The sequence below is a fragment of the Sapajus apella genome, unplaced genomic scaffold (genome assembly GCF_009761245.1).
Source record: "Sapajus apella isolate SASKATOON/1434 unplaced genomic scaffold, GSC_monkey_1.0 scaffold2, whole genome shotgun sequence".
Lineage (NCBI taxonomy): Eukaryota > Metazoa > Chordata > Mammalia > Primates > Cebidae > Sapajus > Sapajus apella.
In genome coordinates, this window is record NW_022436942.1 from 59468104 (window position 1) to 59488883 (window position 20780).

The window sequence follows — 20780 nt, forward strand, 5'->3', positions numbered from 1 at the left end:
TTCAGATATGCCAATTGAACGTAGATTTGGTCTTTTCACATAGTCCTATATTTCTTGGGATTTATCCCAGGGATGCAAGAGTGGTTCAACATATGTAAATCAATCAGTGTGATACATCATATCAACATAATGAAGGACAAAAGCCACATGATCATTTCAGTTGATGACAAAAGCCACATGAACATTTCAGTTGATGATAAAGTTTAACATTTCTTTATGATAAAAATCCTCCAAAAACTGGGTATAGAAGAGGCATACTTCAACATAATAAAAGCCATATATGACAGACCAACAGTGTCATACTGAGTGGGGAAAAGTGAAAACATTTCCTCTAAACTCTGGAACATAACAAGGATGTTCGCTTTCACCACTGTTATTCAACATAGTACTCGAAGTCCTAGCTCGAGCAATCAGATATGAGAAAGAAATAAATGACACCCAAACTGGAAAAGAAGACATCAAATTATCCTTGTTTACAGATGTTATGATTTTTTATCCGGAAAAACCTAAAGACTCCACCAAAAATCTATTAGAGCTGATGAATTCCGTAAAGTTGCAATATACAAAGTCAACATGCAAAAATCAGTAGCATTTCTATATGCCAACAATGAATAATCTGAAAAAGAAATCAAGAAAGTAATCCCATTTACAATAGCTAAAAATAAAATTAAATCACTAGGAATTAACGAAAGAAGGGAAAGACCTCCGCAATGAAACCTATAAAACACTGATGAAAGAAATTGAAGAGGCTTTCTCTCTTGATGGGAGAGTGTCTGGCTTCACATCCCTGATGTGGCTGTGTGGTCAGAGGCCTCCTTGTGGAGCAGAGCAAGGCCAGGCAGCCCCTGCTCCAGTCACACATTGCCATGGCTGTGGTTCCCAAGCCAGTGCAGCAGCAGGAGGAGGACTGCAGCAAGCTGAGATCTGTACCTCTGCACCTGAATGTTGATCCCTTACTTCAGATTAACATACCTAATGTTCTCAGTGAGAGAGATAAGGTCAAATTTACAGTGCACACAAAGACCACACTACCCACATTTCAGAGTCCAGAGTTTTCTGTTAGAAGGCAACATGAAGACTTTGTGTGGCTACATGACACTCTTATTGAACAGACTATGCTAGACTTATTGTGAGTGTTTAAAAAATCTAATAAGCTAGTTCTTTCTGCCTTGTTATTCATTTAGTTTAAAAAGACTTATATCCACTTTTTATAATGGATTGTAAAAAGTTTGATTTCATCTACCTACTAGAGTATGTGCTAACTGTAGATCAGTTGGAAAATATGTGAAGGAATAGTGTTACAGCTTTGAGGTGATGCATACAGGCTTACATTATTCACATTTTAAAGGGGTGTAAACAGTGTAATGACTTTAGTCTTATCTACCTTTAGGTTTAGTTTTTCTCTAGTATGTTCTTTCCAATGTCAGTAGAATTGATTTCTAGGAAACATTAGTATTGGTAATAGTATGTGATAAGATTTCTCAAAAGTGTTGAAGGAGGCCATGCCTATAATCCTAGTGCTTTGGGAGGCCAAGGTGGGTAGATCACCTGGGCTCAGGATTTCAAGACCTGCCTAGGCAACACCCTGTCTGTACTAAAAGTATACAAAATTAGCTGGGCATGGTGGTACATACTTGTAGTCTCAGCTACTGGGGAGGCTGAGACATGAAAATCGCTTGAACCTGGGAGGTGGAGGTTGCAGTGAGCCGAGGTCACGCCACTTCACTCCAGCCTGGGTGACAGAGTGAGACTCTGTCTACCAAAAACAAAAAAGTGCTCAAGGAGGCAGTTTTCAGCCCTTGATTGTTAATTCTTGGCTGCAGGAACAGAGACTTCACTGATTTTAAAGGAAATTTCCATGCATTTTTGTCCTGCCAGGCAGACTGAAGAATCTGTCCAAATGGTGATTTCTTAATAATTGAACAAAATTAGTACTGAAGCTTATATTTAGATACATTCTGTTCATTCAAAATTAGGGTCCTTGATTATCCTTTGGGATTAGGAAACAAATTCCTTTGGAATATTGGAGACTTTATAATCTTGATGGCTAATGGTTGGTGTTTAGCATTCATTTTAGGCCAAGATTGTACTAGTTTTAGGCCAGCACTGAAGCAGTATAGACACTGTTGTGCTCTGAATGATTGTCTGTAGTGGATAAACTGAACAAATGATTGCTGTCAAAGTAAATATGCAACTCTCGGGAAGACACCTCCTTTTAAGTGGCCAGAAGAAACAAGGAAGGTTAAGAAAAGACAGGAGTTGACTTTTAAATAGCTCCACAGGAGTGAAGTGGTTGTCTCCTGTGGAACAGCAAGAGTAGAATGAGGCACCAACTAGAAAACATCGCTGCTGGGACAAGAGGCTCATGAGTTCCTGCCTCTGCTGCAGATTCCACCTGGGCCTATGAAGCCCAACTTCCATGGTCCTCGAAAGAAGATGCAGAAACAGGGAGAAGGTGGAGGTTCTATGACCAAAGAAGAATTTGCCAAGATGAAACAAGAACTGGAAGCTGAGTATCTCCCTGTTTTTCCAAAGACTGTGTCCTCCCATGAAGTCTTTTCTCTGCAGCTTTCTTCTCACCCTGTTCTCAGTAAAGGTCGCAGCTTTCGTGTTTTCCTGGAATATGATCAGAATCTAAGTGTTAGGAGGAAAAATGCTAAAGAGATATTTGGTGGCTTATTCAAAAGTGTGGTGAAAAGTGCTGATGAAGTCCTTTTTGCTGGAGTTAAGGAATTAGATGACTTCTGTGAGCAAGAGAACAACTTCCTTATTAACTATCATAATAGGATCAAAGATTCTTGTGTGGAAGCTGACAAAATGACCAGATCTCATAAAAATGTTGCTGATGACCATATCCACACTGCAGCCTGCTTACATAACCTGGCTTTAAGAAAGCCCGCAGTCATCAAAAACTACCTATCGAAGGTTGCTGAGCTATTTGAAAAACTTAGGAAAGTAGAGGGTCAAGTCTCATCAGATGAAGATTTAATGCTAACAGAGCTCCTCTGATACTACATGCTCAACCTTGAAGCTGCCAACGCTCTCTTATACAGATGCACCAAAGCCCTCATTGACTGTGAGAACTCAAACAAAGCTCTGGGTAAGACCTGGTTAAAGAGCAAAGATGTCAAGTTGGCTGCTGCCAGAAATTTGAACAGCTTTCTGAATCTGCAAAAGAAGGACTGATAAATTCAAATGGAAGAGAGTGGCAGCATTTAGAAAGAATTTAATTGAAATGTCTGAACTGGAAATAAAACATGCCAGGAACAGTGTCTCCCTTTTGCAGAGCTGTATTGACTTGTTCAAGCATAACTGATATGCCTTCACTCTGAAGAGAAGAAATGAATATGAAAGGAGGCCAAACATCACTTGCAGTTAAATCACTACCATGGAAGATTTATTAGCTTCAACTTTAGTTTAAAATTATGTGAATAAATATTTTGATTTCTACAAATGTTATCATTTAACAATGGTTTAAAAATATTATTGCTTGCTACTTGGACATAACTAGTTTTTCCTTGTGCATGTAATACCTCTGGGCAGGATCTAAACACTGAGTTCTCCTGTAGTTTGTCTTTAGTTACTAAGAAAGGGTGTAGGAGACATGTGCCCTCTGGAAGCAAGTAGAAGCAATCACCGGGCACACGTCCCTACAAACCCATGAATGTCAGGGAGGTGCCAGTTACAGCAGGTGATTCAGCTACTTGAGGCAGGTAACAGACCTTCCATTCTTCACTGAAGGTGGGGTTTGTATTTTTGTTTTGCCCCCTGTTACTCCCCTGGTAGTTATATGGTGTTTGTACTATAACAACAGCAAGAAAATCTCATTTACCTTTATATACTCTTTGGACCTCCTTTTATTAGTTGAGATAGAAATATTTGAGGGAGAGAAGTGTCTATGGGTATATATGGAAACAAATAATGTGGTCTACTTTATAAGATGGCCAGATCTACATTAGGAAAGATATGAGCTCCCTCCCTAGTGGCTGTGGGGTTGGAGGGACAATGTATGTCTTTGGGCATTTGTTTTTATAAAGTATATAATAAAATAATCGTACTGCTAAAAAAAAAAAATTGAAGAGGACACCAAAAAATGGAAAAATAGCCTATGTTCATATATTGGAAGAATCAATATTGTTAAGATGCCCACATTACTCAAAGCTATCTACAGATTCAACTCAATCCTTATAAAAATACCTATTACCTCATCACTGAAATAGAAAAAATAATCCTAAAATTTATATAGAATCACAAAAGACCCAGAATAGCCAAAGTGATCCTGAGCAAAAACAACAAAACTAGAAGAATCACATTACCTGACCTCAAATTATCCTGTTCATCTGTAGTAACCAAAACAGCCAAGTAATAGCATAAAAACCAGACACATAGACCAATGGGATAGAATAGAGAACCCAAAAACAAATCCACACACTTAGAGTGAATTCATTTTTTTACAAAGGTGCCAAGAATATACATTGGGAAAAAGTTTCTTCAATATATGGTGCTGGGAAAGCTGGATATCCATATGCAGAATAATGAAACTAGACCCTTATCTTTCCTTATATACAAAAAACTCAAATCAAAATGGATTAAAGACTTGAGTATAAGACATCAAACTATGAAACTACTAAAAGAAAGCATTGGGGAACTCTTCAAGACACGGAACTGGGCAGAGATTTCTTGAGTAATACCCTATAAGAACAGTCAACCAAAGCAAAAATGTACGAGTGGGATCACATCAAGTTAAAAACCTTCTGCACAGCAAAGGAAACAATCAAATCAAAGGAAACAACAAAGTGAAGAGGCAACCCAAAGAACCCCATAATGGGAGAAAGTACTTGTAAACTATCCATCTGACAAGGCATTAATAACCAGAATATATAAGAAGCTCAAACTACTTTGTAGGAAAAAGACCTAATATTACAATTTAAAAATAGGCAAACATTTTAACAGACATTTCTCAAAAGAAGATATACATGTGGCAAACAGGCATATGAAAATGTGCTCAATACCATTGCTCATCATAGGAATGCAACTTAAAACTACAGTGAGATATCATCTTTCCCCAGTTAAAATGGCTTTTATCCAAAAGTCCGGCAACAAGAAATTCTAGCAAGGATGTGGAAAAGAGGGAACACTTGCACACTGTTGGTGGGGATATAAATTAGTACAACCACTATGAAGAAAAGTTTTGAGATTCCTCAAAAAACTAAAAATGGAGCTACCATATGATCCAGCAATCTCATTGTCAGGTACATATTCAAAACAAAGGAAATCCATACATTGAAGAGTTATCTGTACTCCTATGCTTGCTGCAGCACTGTTCACAATAGCCAAGGTTTGGAAGCAACCTAAGTGTTCATCAACAGATATATGAATAAAGAAAATGTGGTACTTATACACAGTGAAGTACTAGTCAGCCTTAAAAAAAAAAAAAAAAAAAAGAATGAGCTCCTGTCATTTACAACAACATGGATGGAACTAGAAGTCATTATGTTAAGTGACATAAACCAGGCACAGAGAGAGAAACTTCACATGTTATCCTCACTCATTTTCAAGATCCAAAAGTGAAAACAATTGAACTCATAAGGATAGTGAATAGAAAGATGGTTACCAGAGACTGGGAAGGACAGTGGGGTGGGGGTGAAAGGGCAAAGGGGAGGTGAGATGGTTAATGAGTATGAAAAGAAACAGAAAGAATGAATGAGACCCAGTGCTTTATAGCACAACATGGGGACTATAGTCAATAATTTAATTGTACATTTTTAAATAACTAAAGTAATATAATTGGATTGTTTGTAACACAAAGGATAATTGCTTGAGGGGATGGATACCCAATTTTCCATGACATGATTATACTGCATTTCATGCTGTAGCAAAACATCTCATGTACCCCATACATATATACACCTATATACACACAAAAATTAGATATTAAAAAAATAAATTAAGAAAAGGTACAGCATTTTAACCCTTTCTTTTAACCCTATTATTCCTTGGAACCTAAAATATGCATCTGAAAAGGGAGTTTTTACTGTATGTCTGTCTAAATGCCTTAGTAACATGATGATGGTAGTAAATCAGTGTTTTTTTCTCCCTGTTTGCAGAATATTTTCCCAGAAGAAAACCCTATATTAGTTAGAATGAGTAGAGTTAGATGCTGTGATACACAAACATCACAACCTAGTGTTTGATAGAGCCCAATCAGATGTTCCTGGTTGGCAGGTGATTTTCCTTATGATCATTCATATGGGTGGATGAGTTCCTTCCATCTTGTGGCTGCATTCCCTTCTGGATCTTCAGCGTTCTCTTTATTCATTCAGCCAAAGTATAAAGTGAACATAGGGAAGATAAACCTACTTCTTAACTCTTTGTCCAAAAATGACCTATATCACTTCTACTTACTTTCCATTAGCCTAAACTTGGTTTGTGGACACATCTGAAATAAAGGCTGAAAAAATATAATCTAACAATGCCTAGGAGCATAAGAAATCATTTTGGTAAATGCATAGCATCCTGCCACAAATTTATTTGAAACTGATAATAATTGTTCTATTTAAAAAAATAATAGAACAATGATAGCCTGAAGAACATTCAGTCCTATCCCTTTTGTGTCCATGTTGGGCCTCATGAGACAATCTTCTCAACATTCTGTGATTCTGAGCCCAAGAGTGTCCCAGTATCTGAACTCTAACCTACTTGAACACTACCCCTAATCCTGCCTTTACTTAGAGAGTGGAATGCTCAGATTTTCCTAATATGTCGACTAACATTGTGAGAAGATTACTATTTGGGATTGGTGTTAACACCTCAGGTGAACTTTATTTGTGGATAGGTTTTTTATTTTTATTTTAATTTGTGGGTAGGTAGATACATGGTGAAGGTGACGGTAGAAAACGGAGTGGAAAAAGCCTGCAAAACTCTGTCTTGTAAATACAATTAATAGAGTGTCAGATGCTGTGGCTTGAGAGTGCCCTTTTCTAAGATCTGTGAGGAAAATGGTAGACAAGTTCTTTCATCATCATGCCTTCAATGCAATGTCTCAGTGACTAGGTGACTTCATCTCCATTAAGGTAAGTGTCTGTGTTCATTAAGATAAGGTTAGATCACTGTAGCACAAAGGCCTAACATAATTCAGTGGCTTTAAAAAACACAGAAATTAATTTCTATCATATATAAAAGCATGAAGTGAGTATTCCAGGCTGGCAGATAACTCTGCTCCACATGGTCACTCAGGGACTCATGTTTCTACAAAAGAGCTGTTTGCCATACCCCCAGACCTTGTCATCACTTTCATGGTCTCACTGGGTCACCTGGGTTCTACCCATCCAGAAAGGGAAAGTGGTTATGGAAAAAGCACCTCATGATGTTTTAAGAAGTCAGCAGGCAAGTACTACACATCATATCACCTGTCCTCACGTTCCACTGCTGAGAACTGTCCTTTGGCCACATCTAACTGCAAGGGTATCTGGGAAATGCAGTGTATATAAGCAGCCACATTCTCAGCAACAATCATTTTATGGTGGAGGAAAGAAAGAATGTTAGAGGACAGTTAGTAGTCTCTGCCACAGGGTCCGTACAAATAATGGATGTGGTAGTTAGAACAGAATCACGCTTCTATTGCAAGACAAAAGAGAAGCATAATAAGCTTCAAACTTTGACATTATTATTAAATTTTTAATATGCCATGGTGTGTAAAGCATTCAAAAAATATAGCTGCATATTCTTCAAATTCATATCTTAATTTTTTATAAGCATATGAAAATATTTAGAAAATTAAGAGTAATTTTCCACATTTGCTTTCATTCCCAGGACAGCATTTCATTTGTGTATTTACTGAGCCTCTGTGTACCAGTTGCTGTGCTAGACTCTGAAGGTAAAAAGACAACTAAGATACAGGCCTGTTCTCAGGAAGTCTGCAAACTAGTAGTAGATATGATCAAGGTTTGGGTTTTTATTGGTTTTATTTTTACAGCGCTGAATGCTGTGATTAGTGCTGACCTAGAGTTGTGTGCACAGCTCAGCCTGGGTGCACAGGGATGATTCAAGCGGCGTAGTTACAGAACACACAGGGCTAAATCTGAAAATGAGGGCGGGAGTTGACCAGATGGACCCAAATAGAGAAAAACATTACTAGCTAAGGAAATAGTGTGGGCAAAACTGAGATAGTATAAAACAGCTCATGTGTGAAACTGTTAGTGATTTAGCCTGGAGTCTGGGATTCAAGTCAGGGCAGAGAGAGTTGAGATTATGAGCTTTGTAGCCTGAGCTGGTAACAGATTTTATTCTAGAGGTGATGTGACTCCACTGATTCCCAGGACACCTGGTTAGATCTGGATTTAGAGAAATCATTAGTGACATAAAAAGATAGATTGGAATCTAAGGAGTTCAAAATGCCAGCAGTAATGTTAAGTGTGATGATGTTTTAGCTGAAAAAATTCTTGTGGAAAGAATTCCATGTACCAAAAGAAAAAAAAAAAAAAACTTGACAAAACCCTTAGGAATTTCATCTTTTGAGAATAAAGCCATAAAAGAAATACACTTTTTAATCAAACTTATCATAGTGCTAGGTAGTATCAGAGAAAGATACATATATAACAAAAATATGTATAGCATAAACCAGCTTTGAAGGAGATAAGAAAGTGTGAGCTCATGACATAAGACAGTGTATAACTAGGCACACTGAAAGTGCTGGGGGCTCCCAAGGCTGTAAGTATTCAGAGGAGGGAGTTTAAACTATGGCATGATGAGGGATTATAACTTTGCCTTGAAAACAGACAATGTGTCTTGGTTTGATTACATTTCATAAGTACAGATAGAAGCAGATTCTTCTTACTCAAATGAATGGGCATTTCACACAAAAACACTGACAAGAGAATGGCATTTGTAATTTCTTCTTCTCATCCTTTTGAGTACTATAATGGAAGAAAGAAGAGGATTATTAACCAAAGAAGGGAAGATTATAGTGTGAATATTTATGTCCCCCCAAATTCATATGTTGAAATTCTATTCTCTAAGGTGAAGGTATTAGTTAGGGAGCCTCTGGGAGGTGATTAGGTCATGAGAGCAGAACCCTCATGGTTAGGTTATTGTACTTATAAAAGACACCCCCAGAGAGCTAGCGACCTCTCCCACCATGAAAGGGAACAGCTGGCAGGTGACATCTATGAACCAGAGAGCGACCCTCACAAGACACCAAATCTGCTGGTGCCTTGATCTTGGATTTCCCAGTCTCCAGAACACAGGGAATTAAAGGTTAGAGCCTCTGTGTCCTCCAGGCAGGATTCAGCAGGAATCCTCAAGAAGGGTGATGAAATAATTGTGACGGCCACCAGATCATCTTAGAAGTCAGTTCCCTTAGATGAGAACCATAGAGGGTTGATAGGGCTTAGTGAGAGCAGCAGCTGCCAGTAAAACAGACTAGATGTGATCCTGTGGCCTGAGACTGTCCCAGAATGGTCCCCCATCAAGTGTCTCTGTTCCCAGGTGGTACCTTCCTGAATCTTATGGAAAATAGCCATATATTCAGGGACTGGGCCATTTTCTCTTCAAGGACAGGGAGACTCTAGAGACCAAGAAGGGAAAGTCTTTATAAAGTGGCATTTGCTTGAGGGACTAGAGGACCTGATAAAGGAAATACTCTGTGCAAAGACAGTTTGGTGAGGCAGAGGGCAAGCGTGAGGAGAGAGTTAACATAGCAGGCCTGCTTTAGAAAGGCTTGCTTGCAAGTGTGGCCCTTGGCTGGTGTCTGGAAACTTGGCTTTAAAGACAGCTTTCATTACGCTGACTGCTAAGAGTAACTCATGATGCATCAACTACATGTGCAAACAATACAATTTGTTTTCTTCCTGGGACTCTGGAATTTTAGTATGTGCTAGGCAGCAGGTGCCTATGTGACCCGCCCCCAATAAAAACCCTGGGCACTAAGTTTCTAACGAGCTTTCAAGTCAAACAGCATTTCATATGTATTGTCACAGCTCGTTGTAGAGGGATTAAGTACATCCTGTGTGACTTCACTGGGAGACGACTCTTGGAAGCTTGTGCCTGTTTCCTCCAGACTTTGCTCCATGCAGCTTTTCCCTTTGCAGATTTTGCTTTATAGCATTTCCTTGTAATAAATCTTAGACATCAGTACAACTGTATTCTGTGTCTTGTGAATCTTCCTAGTAAATCAAACCTGGGAATGATCCTGGGGATCCCTGAGGCAGCAAGACTCACTGGAAGGACTCCAGTAGAAAATGGCTGCTCAGTATTGACACAAATAAATACATATATTTGTTTTAATTTCTGTCTTCCAGAATAAATTATTATTTTATTATTTTAGGTGTATCTTCCTTAACAACTGTAACTACTCAGAATTTTTCAGATTTTAGAAAGGCACTAAATAAGCTATATATTATTAAATGTCCCAGGAGGCCTGGGGAAGGACTCCATACTCAAATACATTAGTATGGCCGCTTTTAATACGTGAAAAGTCTCACTACGAGGAATAAATAGAGGTTATATGTAGTCATACATCAGTCCAGGTTAGGACTTACCACCAGATGAGTTTGTGGCAAACTTGGGGGGAAAACACTTAAAATTTTTAAAGCATTTTGAATTTTGGGTTGCAGATAAGGGATTGTGGACCTGTTCTACCCTCCCTCTTTTGCTTATCAGGAAACTAAGGCTTAGAGAAGTTAATTGATTTGCCAACAGTAGCACAGCTTGTATCTGATCTGGATTTCAAATTTAGGACTGTCTAGGACACATGCCAGAGGATTCTTATCTATCACTCTATACTGTCTTTCTAGTTACTTATTTTAAGAATATGTCTCCAGTGTCTGAATACTACTAAGGAGGAGGTAATGTGAGAACAAGGGAGAATAGAAAAGAAGAAAGTAATTATATTTTTTTGAGATAGGCATTTGCATATTTACTTTCCTTCATGAAGTAGATTCCTAATATATAATTTATCTTTACCTTCTGTAAGGCTTAACTGCACAACAAGGCCCAAAAGAGAAAGAAACACCCATTCTCTCTCCTAGTGTATGTCTGTTATATCCCTATAGTCATTCTCAGAGTGAGTGTGAGTGTAAGTGTGAGTGAGTGTGCCCCTGCACTTGCATTGTGCCTTCAGCAGGAGTGTGTCTTATTTTTTCTCTCTCTCTTTTATTGCATAGTGCTTAATAATTCATTTAAGTTAGTATTCTTTCATTGAATTAAGTAGAAAATTACCTTGGCTGAATGAAGATACTCCCAGATTTCTCTACATGGGGAGGCCAGCCACCTCACACTTACTGGAGAAAGTTCTTAATAGACTTACCCACTTTTACCCTTACTGTGGCAACAAAGAGATGGTTTAGAGAAAAGAGAACAGGACTCCTTCCAGTAAAACAGAAAAATATATTTTACATAGGTATTTGCTGTGAGGAAGATTTGAAGGGTTAGGAAATCACTACCAAATACTTGTGAACTGCTAAGTTTTATTTTGGCTTTTCTGCTCCTATCTGCCTCTCAGTTTAAAAAATAAGTGCTTGCTTACCCATGTTTAGGCAATAGAAAAAGTAAAATTAAAATAAAAGCTGTATCAATGAGAAATATGGCAGTAACATATTTTTGAATGAATCCTGACATCCCAGAATGTAAGAATTTGTCTTTATAATAAGTCTGTTCTGCCTCAACTTGTAAATCAGCTTAATTTAATTCTAAGTAAAATTTCTCATTTTTCATTATGTCTGACACAAGCTTAGCAATTCTCAGAAAATAGTCCTTATAAAATGAAGTTTAGCTGGAAATTCTGTTGTTCAAGGTTGCTTACACTAGCAACTGCCATTTTTGGCAATGGCTTTGTTATTCAGTGACACAGTTAAGAGCTTTGTTTTACTTTTATTCGAAAATGTCTTTGTCTTTCTCTGCTTGTTCCAGCAACAGTTTTCCTGGAGTTTTGGAAAAGACGGCGAGCAGTAATTGCTTATGACTGGGATTTGATAGACTGGGAAGAAGAGGAGGTTCGTATCATTTATCTCAGAATTTTTTAAAAAGCAAATCACCCAGAACCACATGATCTCCTTGAATCATCACTCTCTGTTCTGTGAAGTCAGGTGGGCTCATAAAGCATTTTCAATTTTCTTTTCAGAAAATTTCAAGCAGAATAAAAAGGGACTGACAAATTTTATTTTAAATTTTTGATTCCTTAGTGGAATAAAATCCCTTGATTAAGAATTTCACTTGTAGGTAGAAGCACCAGAAGAATTGGTGGTGTCTTTTTTTTTTCTTCATTTTCTTAAAAATAATCTTTTTTTTTTAACTTCAGCAGAAAAAGAGCATTCATTTTACATCTCCAGGTATCTGTAAGCAATCCCTTCAAGAGCATTATCCCAAGGCAATGTGTCTGTGACCAGTGCCCAGGACAGTGCCCAGGTGTGCACAGGCTCTGAAGTATGACATCAGGTGTTCGATGCTGAAGAGAATCCACTTTGAATTGGCCACCTTGGAGAGATATGGCTAAATGGAGGGCCGGCTCTAGACAAAACTGCCAAGGAGGGGCAGACTCAGTCCCATCACTCTCCCTGAGCATCTGCTAGGCCAGTCCATTGTGCCTCTCCTGACCTGTCTGGTTCTGATTCTCTATTCTTGCCCCATTCCTGTCGGAAGTCTCAAGTACTTGCACTGGGTGTGGTCACCACATTCTCCCCTTAGACCCTGCTTCCCTTGACAGTTGGTCCAGGCCTCAGCTCCCCTTTCCTCTTACTCATTCACTATCTCTTACCCCTCCTGAGTCTCATTTCCTCAGAGCCTTGCTGTGCCAGTAAATCAGATAGACTACTCATATATGTACAATGTGATCATGGGTATTACCATGTGTTTTCCTTGGAGGGAACACATGTATATATTTTTATATATCAAGAGGAATCTTTTAGAAATATGAACAATGAGAACTTTTAGCCTTGTGGTAGGCTTGGGGGCGGGGGGGAAGTAATTCTGAGAGGTGGGTTTTTTTGTTCATTTCCTTCAAACTATGCCTCCTGAATGGCTGCCTGTTCCCCTTATCCCATGAATATGTTTGGGTAGTTTTTTGGTTTGGTTTGGTTTGGTTTTTACATGTAACAGGAGGTTTTGATAAATGATACTGGGGTTTTCAACAATCCTTCTTCTCCTGATAAGGCTTTCTCTCATGTTTTTATAAATATTCTCCAGGCCAGGCATGGTGGCTCATGCCTGTAATCCCAGCATTTTGGGAGGCCAAGGTGGGGGGCGGGGTACCACTTCAGGCCAGGCGTTCGAGATCAGCCTGGCCAACATGGTGAAACCTCATTGCTACTAAAAACACAAAAATTAGCTGAGTGTGGTGGCATGCACCTGTGATCCCAGCTACTTGGGAGGCTGAGGCACGAGAATCACTTGAGCTCAGAAGGTGGGGGTTGCAGTGAGCCGAGATTGCACCACTGCACTTCAGCCTGAATGGCAGAGTGAGACTCTGCCTCAAATAAATAAATAAACAAATATATGTATATATAAGATATATGCGTATGCATATATATATATATATATGTATACGCACACATGTGTGTGTATATATATTTCTTTTACATAGGTTCTAGGTATGTGTGTGTGTATGTATATATGTATACCTAGAACCTAGATACACACACATACACCTAGGTTTGAAGAAGCTTCCCAGATGACTATGGCATCTATTGGTAGCAGCCAGTCTGTATTCAGAACTTTCTTTTATGTGCACCATTCCACTGTTTCTGGTTACATGTGTTTATGGGAACAATTTCCAGTGGGATGGAAAATGTTATTTCCTGGTAGTCACCTTGGGCAATTTATTTCACCTTTGGACTTTAAAAATCTCTAATGAAAAGAAGTGGGACTAAATTTTCCCTTCTGTCCCTATTTGAGTAACTTAGACCAAATCAATCTACAATGACTGTTGGTATTTGTGGTGGGCCCATGATGTGGACACCCTTCAGGAAAAAGTATGTATCCCTTATAAGTCTGGAGCCTTCTGTCTTCCCAGCCCCTGATAAAAAGCGTAGAGTGCTGAATTGTACTGCCACTCTGCATACCTTTGTACAGAAGCCTGCATATGTAGCCACTCCCAGCTTGGGATTCCTTGTGGAAATGCCTCACTTCTAGCCCGTGGTTTCCACCTTATTGTGCAGAAATACCCAGACTTGCTGCAGACCTTCTGGGGCAAACTCACACATTAGTTTGTCAGTGCTAATAAAGTAATAATAATAATAATAATAATAATAATAAAGTACCACAGACTGGGTGGCTTCAATAATAGAAATCTACATGCTCCACAGTTCTGGAGGCTAGAAGTCCAAGACAAGGTGTCAGCAGGGTTGGTTCTTTCTGAGAACCATCAGGGAAAGATGTGTTCTAGGCCTCTCTTCTTGTCTTATAGATGGCCATCTTCTCCCTGTGTCTTCACATCGTCTTCCCCCTAGGTGTCTCTGTGTCCAAAATTCCTCTTCTTATAAGGACACCAGTCATATTAGAGTAGGGTCCACTGTAATGACCTCATTTGAACTTAATTATCTGTATAAAAAATCTGTTTCTACATATGGTCACATTTGATAGTGGGGGTTAGGACTTCAGCAGTTGAATTTGGGGGAACCAGGACACAATTTGGCCTATAACACCCAGTGATAAGGTTTGGCTGTGTCCCCACCCAAATCTCAACTTGAATTGTAGCTCCCATAATCCACATGTGTTGGGGATGGACCTGGTGGGAGGTAATTGAATCATGGGAGTGGGTTTTTCCTGTGCTGTTCTCATGATAGTGAGTAAGTCTCATAGATCTGATGGTTTTATAAAGGGGACATCCCCTGCACATGCTCTGTCTTGCCTGCCACCATGTAAGATGTGTCCTTGCTCCTTCTTTGCCTTCTACCATGACTGTGAGGCCTTTCCAGCCATGTGGAACTGTGAGTCCATTACCCCTCTTTTTCTTTATAACTTACCCAGTCTTGGGTATTTCTTCATAGCAGTATGAAAATGTAATGATACACCCAGGAACACAGACCTGTCTCCATGATTGGCCTTAGTTTCTGGATGACTAGCTCAAGGGCTCTTGATGACAGTTTAATAAATTGAAAGTTTCCCAAAGAAGCAGAAGATTCTGGGTCTGCTATATTTATCTCCTCAAGTGTAACTGCCTAAAATAAACGAAAGGCAGAGCCTGCTTCTAATGTATCTCCTGCTGATCTTCCCCATGACCTTCTGAGGGAAGTCCAGGCTTGAGCTAATTTTGTAGCAGGAGACAGGCTGAGCCATGTGAAGGCCACCCTTCATGCTACATGGGCAGGCTGCTACCAAACTGGGCTCACTCCCCGTGACCTCTCTTCTGTCGGCTCGTTCCTTGCTTTCTGTCATTACCTTCATCCAAGTCTTGACCATTTCTGCCTGGATTAACTCAATCTCCATTTCAGCAGAGTTTCTGCTCATTTGCCATCTTCTCCCGAAACTCTCAAACATAATGTATGCTTAATTAACAGGAACCACATCAGTGTACCCTTTTGCTGATTGCCTTTTCCTAATCCCATAATTGCTTTTTAGTCAGAAGCTTTTCACATTCAGATGAGGCTCAGCTAAATGAAATAAAATCTCAGTTTGATTTAGAATTGGAGGAACCTTGCTTTTAGCTGGTTTTGAAAGGTGCTTACCTTGTTTTCAATTAAGAATTAAAAATATACTTAAAGTCTATTGGTTAAAGATGAATGACTCCTATATGAGCTTATTAAAAAGTAGATTCACCATGTTTTTAGTGAACTGAATCTAAAAATGCAAAAAATAATTGCAGGAGAAAACTAAGAATTATATTGTCTTTATAACTTACAAAATAGATTTTGAATATTTTCCTGTAGAGAAGACTTCTTTGTCCTGGTGTCCCTTATCACTCTCTGGTAATAAAAGTAAAAGCTTATTAGTTGTTCCAAACCATTAGGACAGGACAGCTTGTCCCTTTTAAAATACTGGTCTCAGGGTTTTTTTTTTTTTTTTAAATTCAAGCATAGTTTTATAAGATAACAGAGAAATGTAACTATTAGTCCAAATTTCTTTGCATTTGATAATAGTAGATCTTGATCTTCATTCTTAGATTTTCTTCAAGTGGCCAATTTTCAAACATTTAAGCCTGGGCACCCAAGTCCACCTCATTGGTCGACTAATTAGTGTGGCAGCTGTGGACTCTGTTTTATGGTGGGGTAACATGATATTTCTTTTCTTATTTTGTGAGCACATCTTTAGCTCATTAAAATGTGTCTGCTTGTCCTTTAGGAAGAAATACGACCCCAGTTTGAAGCCAAGTATTCCAAGAAAGAACGGATGAATCCCATTTCTGGAAAACCAGAACCTTATCAAGCATTTACAGATAAATGCAGCAGACTTATCGTTTCTGCATCTGGAATATTCTTTATGGTTTGAAACTTTAGAAAAATATTTTTCATGAAGTACAAACCTATAGCACAATAACAGTAATCATATTGGGCATTTGCAGAGTTCTACAAAATATCTTTGCACTTTATGTTATTTATTCCTCACAGTAACTCCGTTTGGTGGTCAGAGATGGTATTGCTATCCCCATATTACAGATGGAACAACTGAGACTCCAAAAGGTTATGGGGCTTGCCCAAGGTCAGCCAGTAGGTAGCTAAGAGCTGAGACCCTCTAATCTGACATTATTTCCTCTTGCCGTATTGTACTATGTGATGCTGAAAGGAGCCAAAAGTGTGAGACAGAGTGCACAGCAGGGTTTTTCAAACTCTTTACCATGCCCATACAGTCAGAAATACATTCTCTGTCACAACCCCGACTATGCCAAGCAAATATATGTATAATGCAATTTAAGTAAAACAATGCTCACCTTTATAACATGCAATAAGCTCTGATTTTGTTTTATTATAGTCTATTTTTAATGACAGATTAATCTTCTAAAATTAATTTCCTGACTCACTAATGATCATGTCAGTTTGAAAAACAGACCTGAGTTGTTAGCTTTTCCTAAAAAGCAGTCTTAGCATTAACACTGTGATTACCAAACAAAACATATGCAGATTTTTCTGAAATTCTCCTTTCCTTTTTCTCAAATGATCAGTATATAAATATATGCCTAGACTGTTAGAGTAGGAAGGATAAGACTGTAGCAAATCCAGACAGTCTGCTCTCTTTCACTAGGGCAGAAACTGGGGAGATGAAGGCTGGGCAGCTTACCCAGAATCCTTGGCTCAGACCGAGATTCAAATCCATGCCTGTCTACAGATACTGCTTTGTAAGCAATTGTGTCATGATTTGCCTTCTATGTACATATTCATATTTATTGTCTTGTTTCTTATAAAGACCCATAGTCATTGATTAAGCTTTTCCTGTTACATGGATGGGGAACCTGGAACACAGAAGGTTGGAGCTATGGAGAGGACAAGTTTTTCCAAGGTCAGGCTGCTGGGTGATAGCTGAGCTAGGGCTCTGATCTGTCCTCTGATTTTGAATCCAGCCCGCTGTCCTTCCTACCTCATTGCCATCCTTGTCTGGATTTCAGCAAAGTTTTTACCTGTCTCCTGATCAACAGCACTACCATTAAGATCTGGACAGGTTTTTGTTTATTTTATTATTATTTTGACCAGTCTAAGCTAGGACTTGTACTTGAGCCTTTAAAGCATATCTCCCTTAAAAGTAAGCAGAAAATAAATTTTGTGCAAAACAGAGGAATGCTTTTGTGAAGAAAGGAATCTCTAAATCAGCAGAGGCCTTCCTGAGGCCTGGCTTCAAGGTCTAGCCTTTGATAATTAAGTGGGTTAAGGTCTCTAGGACATATTAATATTAGGTGAGTCATCTAATGAAAGTCACAAAACGTTTTGGAGTCTCAGATTTGCATTAAAGTTGGCCCTATGTGTTTGTGGGTTCTGCATCTATGAATTCAACCAACCATAGATGGAAATTATTTTTTAAATAAAAGGACAGTTGTGACTGTACTGAACATGTACAGCTGCATGTCATTATTTCCTAAACAATACTGTATGACTATTTATGTAACATTTACATTGTATCAGGTATTATAAGTAATCTAGAGATGATTTCAAGTATATGAGAGGTTGTGTACAGGTTACATGCAAACACTATACTGTTCTAAAGAGGGGACTTGAACATCTATGGATTTTGGTATAATGGTATTGGGGGATGGTTCTGGACCAATCCCTCATGGTGATACTGAGGGACAACTGTATTTCATAGAGACAGAATATATGCTGTATTGTTCTCAAATGCCTTGAAATCTTCAGGGAAAGATGCTTCAGTCTGTGTGACTATCAGATTAACAAGATATGTACCTATCACATAGTTGGTTCACTCAAATACAAATAACTGAGCACTTACTGTGCATGTGTAATTATGCTAAGGTGTTGTCGAAACCATGTGAGCCAAACAGACTCCTTCCCTGTCCTCATGGAGCTTACTTTCTAGTAGGAGAGACAGAATAGTCAGATTGTTAGAAATTATAAGTAGTGTCGTGAAAAAAGATGTATCTATATGTTATGGGTACTGTATGACAACACCAACAACAAATAGTCTGGGAGTCATGAAAAGCTTTTATTATGAAGTGGTGTTTGAGCTGAGAAGTGAAGAAAGATGAGTAGGTGTTAACTAGGCTGTGTGTGTGTGTGTGTGTGTGCGCACGCGTGTGCTCACACATGTATGTGTGTTTGGCAAGAGATTGGGTGGGTAGGCATTATAGGCAAAGGAAATAATCTTGATGATCAAGGGTGCTTAGCCCATTTGATGTAATGAGAGAAGCTGTGGGGGCTCCAGAAGGAACGAGGAATGGAGACCAAAAAGGCTAGAGAGTGTCTTGCAGGCCACATAAGGGTTTTCCTTTTATCCTATAATAATAAGAAACCAGTAAACAAGGTTAAACACAAGAGTGATATGATAGGATTTCCATATGAGTATTTGTCCATCTGCTCGATGTATATTCTGCATTAAAAAGTGTTACCCCATAGCTTATGCAGATTCTCAACTTTCAAGCAATGTAGTTCTTTTATTTTAATAAGAAAGAAAATAGAAAAAGACAAGAGAAAGTACTAACCACAATTAAAAGTATGCATTTGATTGAGGTCTCTTGAGCAGTAGTGCCATGGCATTACTTCTTTTTCCCATCAGAGGATGTTCCAGGAATGTGAATCTTCCTCCTGTAACATTTTACCAAGGGGTTCACTGGGTGTCTTGTCTTTCTGCCAGATCTGCGTGGTGATCGCTGCTGTGTTCGGGATTGTCATTTACCGAGTGGTGACTGTCAGCACTTTCGCTGCCTTTAAGTGGGCGTTAATCAGGAATAACTCTCAGGTTGCAACCACAGGGACGGCTGTGTGCATCAACTTTTGTATCATTATGTTGCTGAACGTGGTAAGTGAGCTGCAGTGGCTAGCCAAATGGATCAAAATGTGTGGGCTACATGTGATAGTTTTCTTCTGTGCTGAGGGGATCTGGCCTCAGAGAGATGGGTCATTCACATAGCACTGATATCCTGGCAGCAAAGTGCCTGGCAGTGAAGATGCACTTGGCTCTGGGGGCTTAAAAGTCTTGATTCAAATCTAGAGTCCAGGATTTTCTACATGTAAGATTGGAAAAAGCACATAACCTCTCTAAATATTAGTTCCCTTATTTATCCAACAAGATAATATCGTATACTCCTTAAGTAAATTAGAGAAAAAATTTAGAGCACTCAGAACCTGTGACACAGCTTTGCAATGTTGGTTCCCATTTCTTTTTGATTATCAGTGATAGGAAGATAGTATCCAAAGCATTCCTAGCTGGATACAGGGGTCATGCCTACAATACTAGCATTTTGGGAGGCTGAGGCCAGAGGACCACTTGAGCCCGGGAGTTCAAGACTAACCTGGGTAACATAATCGGACCTTGCCTCTACAAAAAAAAAAAAAAAAAAATTAATTAGCTGGTCATGGTGGTGCACACCTGTAGTCCCAGCTGCTTTGGGGGTGCTGAGGTAGGAAGATCACTTGATTCAGGAAAGTAAAGGCTTTCCTGATCGCTTGATTCAGGAAAGTGACAGTGCCAATGCACTCAGCCTGAGTGACAGAGGGAGACCCTTTCTCAAAAAAACACAAAAACAAAACCCAAAGCATTCCTTGATATAACCCTGGAAGGAAACTCTCAAGCTGGTACATACTGCTTTTGTTGACTTCCAGGATTTTTAGATAGCATATTTCAGCCCAGATTTCTTTCCTGAATCCTCAAACTCATATGTTAAACTGTCTACATGACCATCTCAACCTAACACTTTCAAACCAATTCCCCATCTTCCCTCCACACAGCCTTCCTTACTTGCTCAAACTAAAAGTCTTGGCATTCTCCCAGACTCCTCTATTTCTCTGGCTATCCAAATGTATCCAGAATTTTATCACTTTCTGTGCGTCCCGAGGTCCCACCCTGGCCCAAGTCTGCAATGTCTCTTACGGAGATTATCACAGCAGCTTCCTAGCTGGTCTCCCAGCGTCCACATTGCTTCCTTCAATCTAGGCTCAACACGGAAGCCAGAGAGAGCTTCTTACATGTAAGTCAATTCACGTGGCTCCTGTGTTCACACGGTGTCGTGGCTGTCCTCTCCCTCAGAGTAAAACTGCACACCTACACGGTGGCCTCGCAGGCACTTGCTCATCTGGCCTGTGTGACATCTCTGACCTCACCTTTTCCCTTACTCACCATGATTCACCTTCTCCAGCCACACTTGTCCTTTCAGTGTGCTCATCCCAGGACTTTTTTATTTGCTGCACTCT

At 39.2% G+C, this 20780-nt stretch overlaps 1 protein-coding gene and 1 pseudogene across 9 annotated transcripts in view; both read left to right on the forward strand.

Moving 5' to 3' along the window:
* The window catches only part of ANO4 (anoctamin 4), a 398033-nt gene that overhangs the window by 335039 nt on the left and 42214 nt on the right, over positions 1-20780 (forward strand). For all 8 annotated transcript variants that reach the window (XM_032298965.1, XM_032298973.1, XM_032298986.1 and 5 more), the window contains 3 exons: positions 11908-11990; positions 16273-16413; positions 19225-19389. In XM_032298965.1, the coding sequence (XP_032154856.1) occupies positions 11908-11990; positions 16273-16413; positions 19225-19389 (389 nt within the window). The remainder of the gene's footprint in view (positions 1-11907; positions 11991-16272; positions 16414-19224; positions 19390-20780) is intronic.
* LOC116565450 lies at positions 543-4074 on the forward strand (annotated as a pseudogene). The gene is made up of 2 exons (XR_004275448.1): positions 543-1133; positions 2389-4074. The product of XR_004275448.1 is annotated as a sorting nexin-5-like (transcript).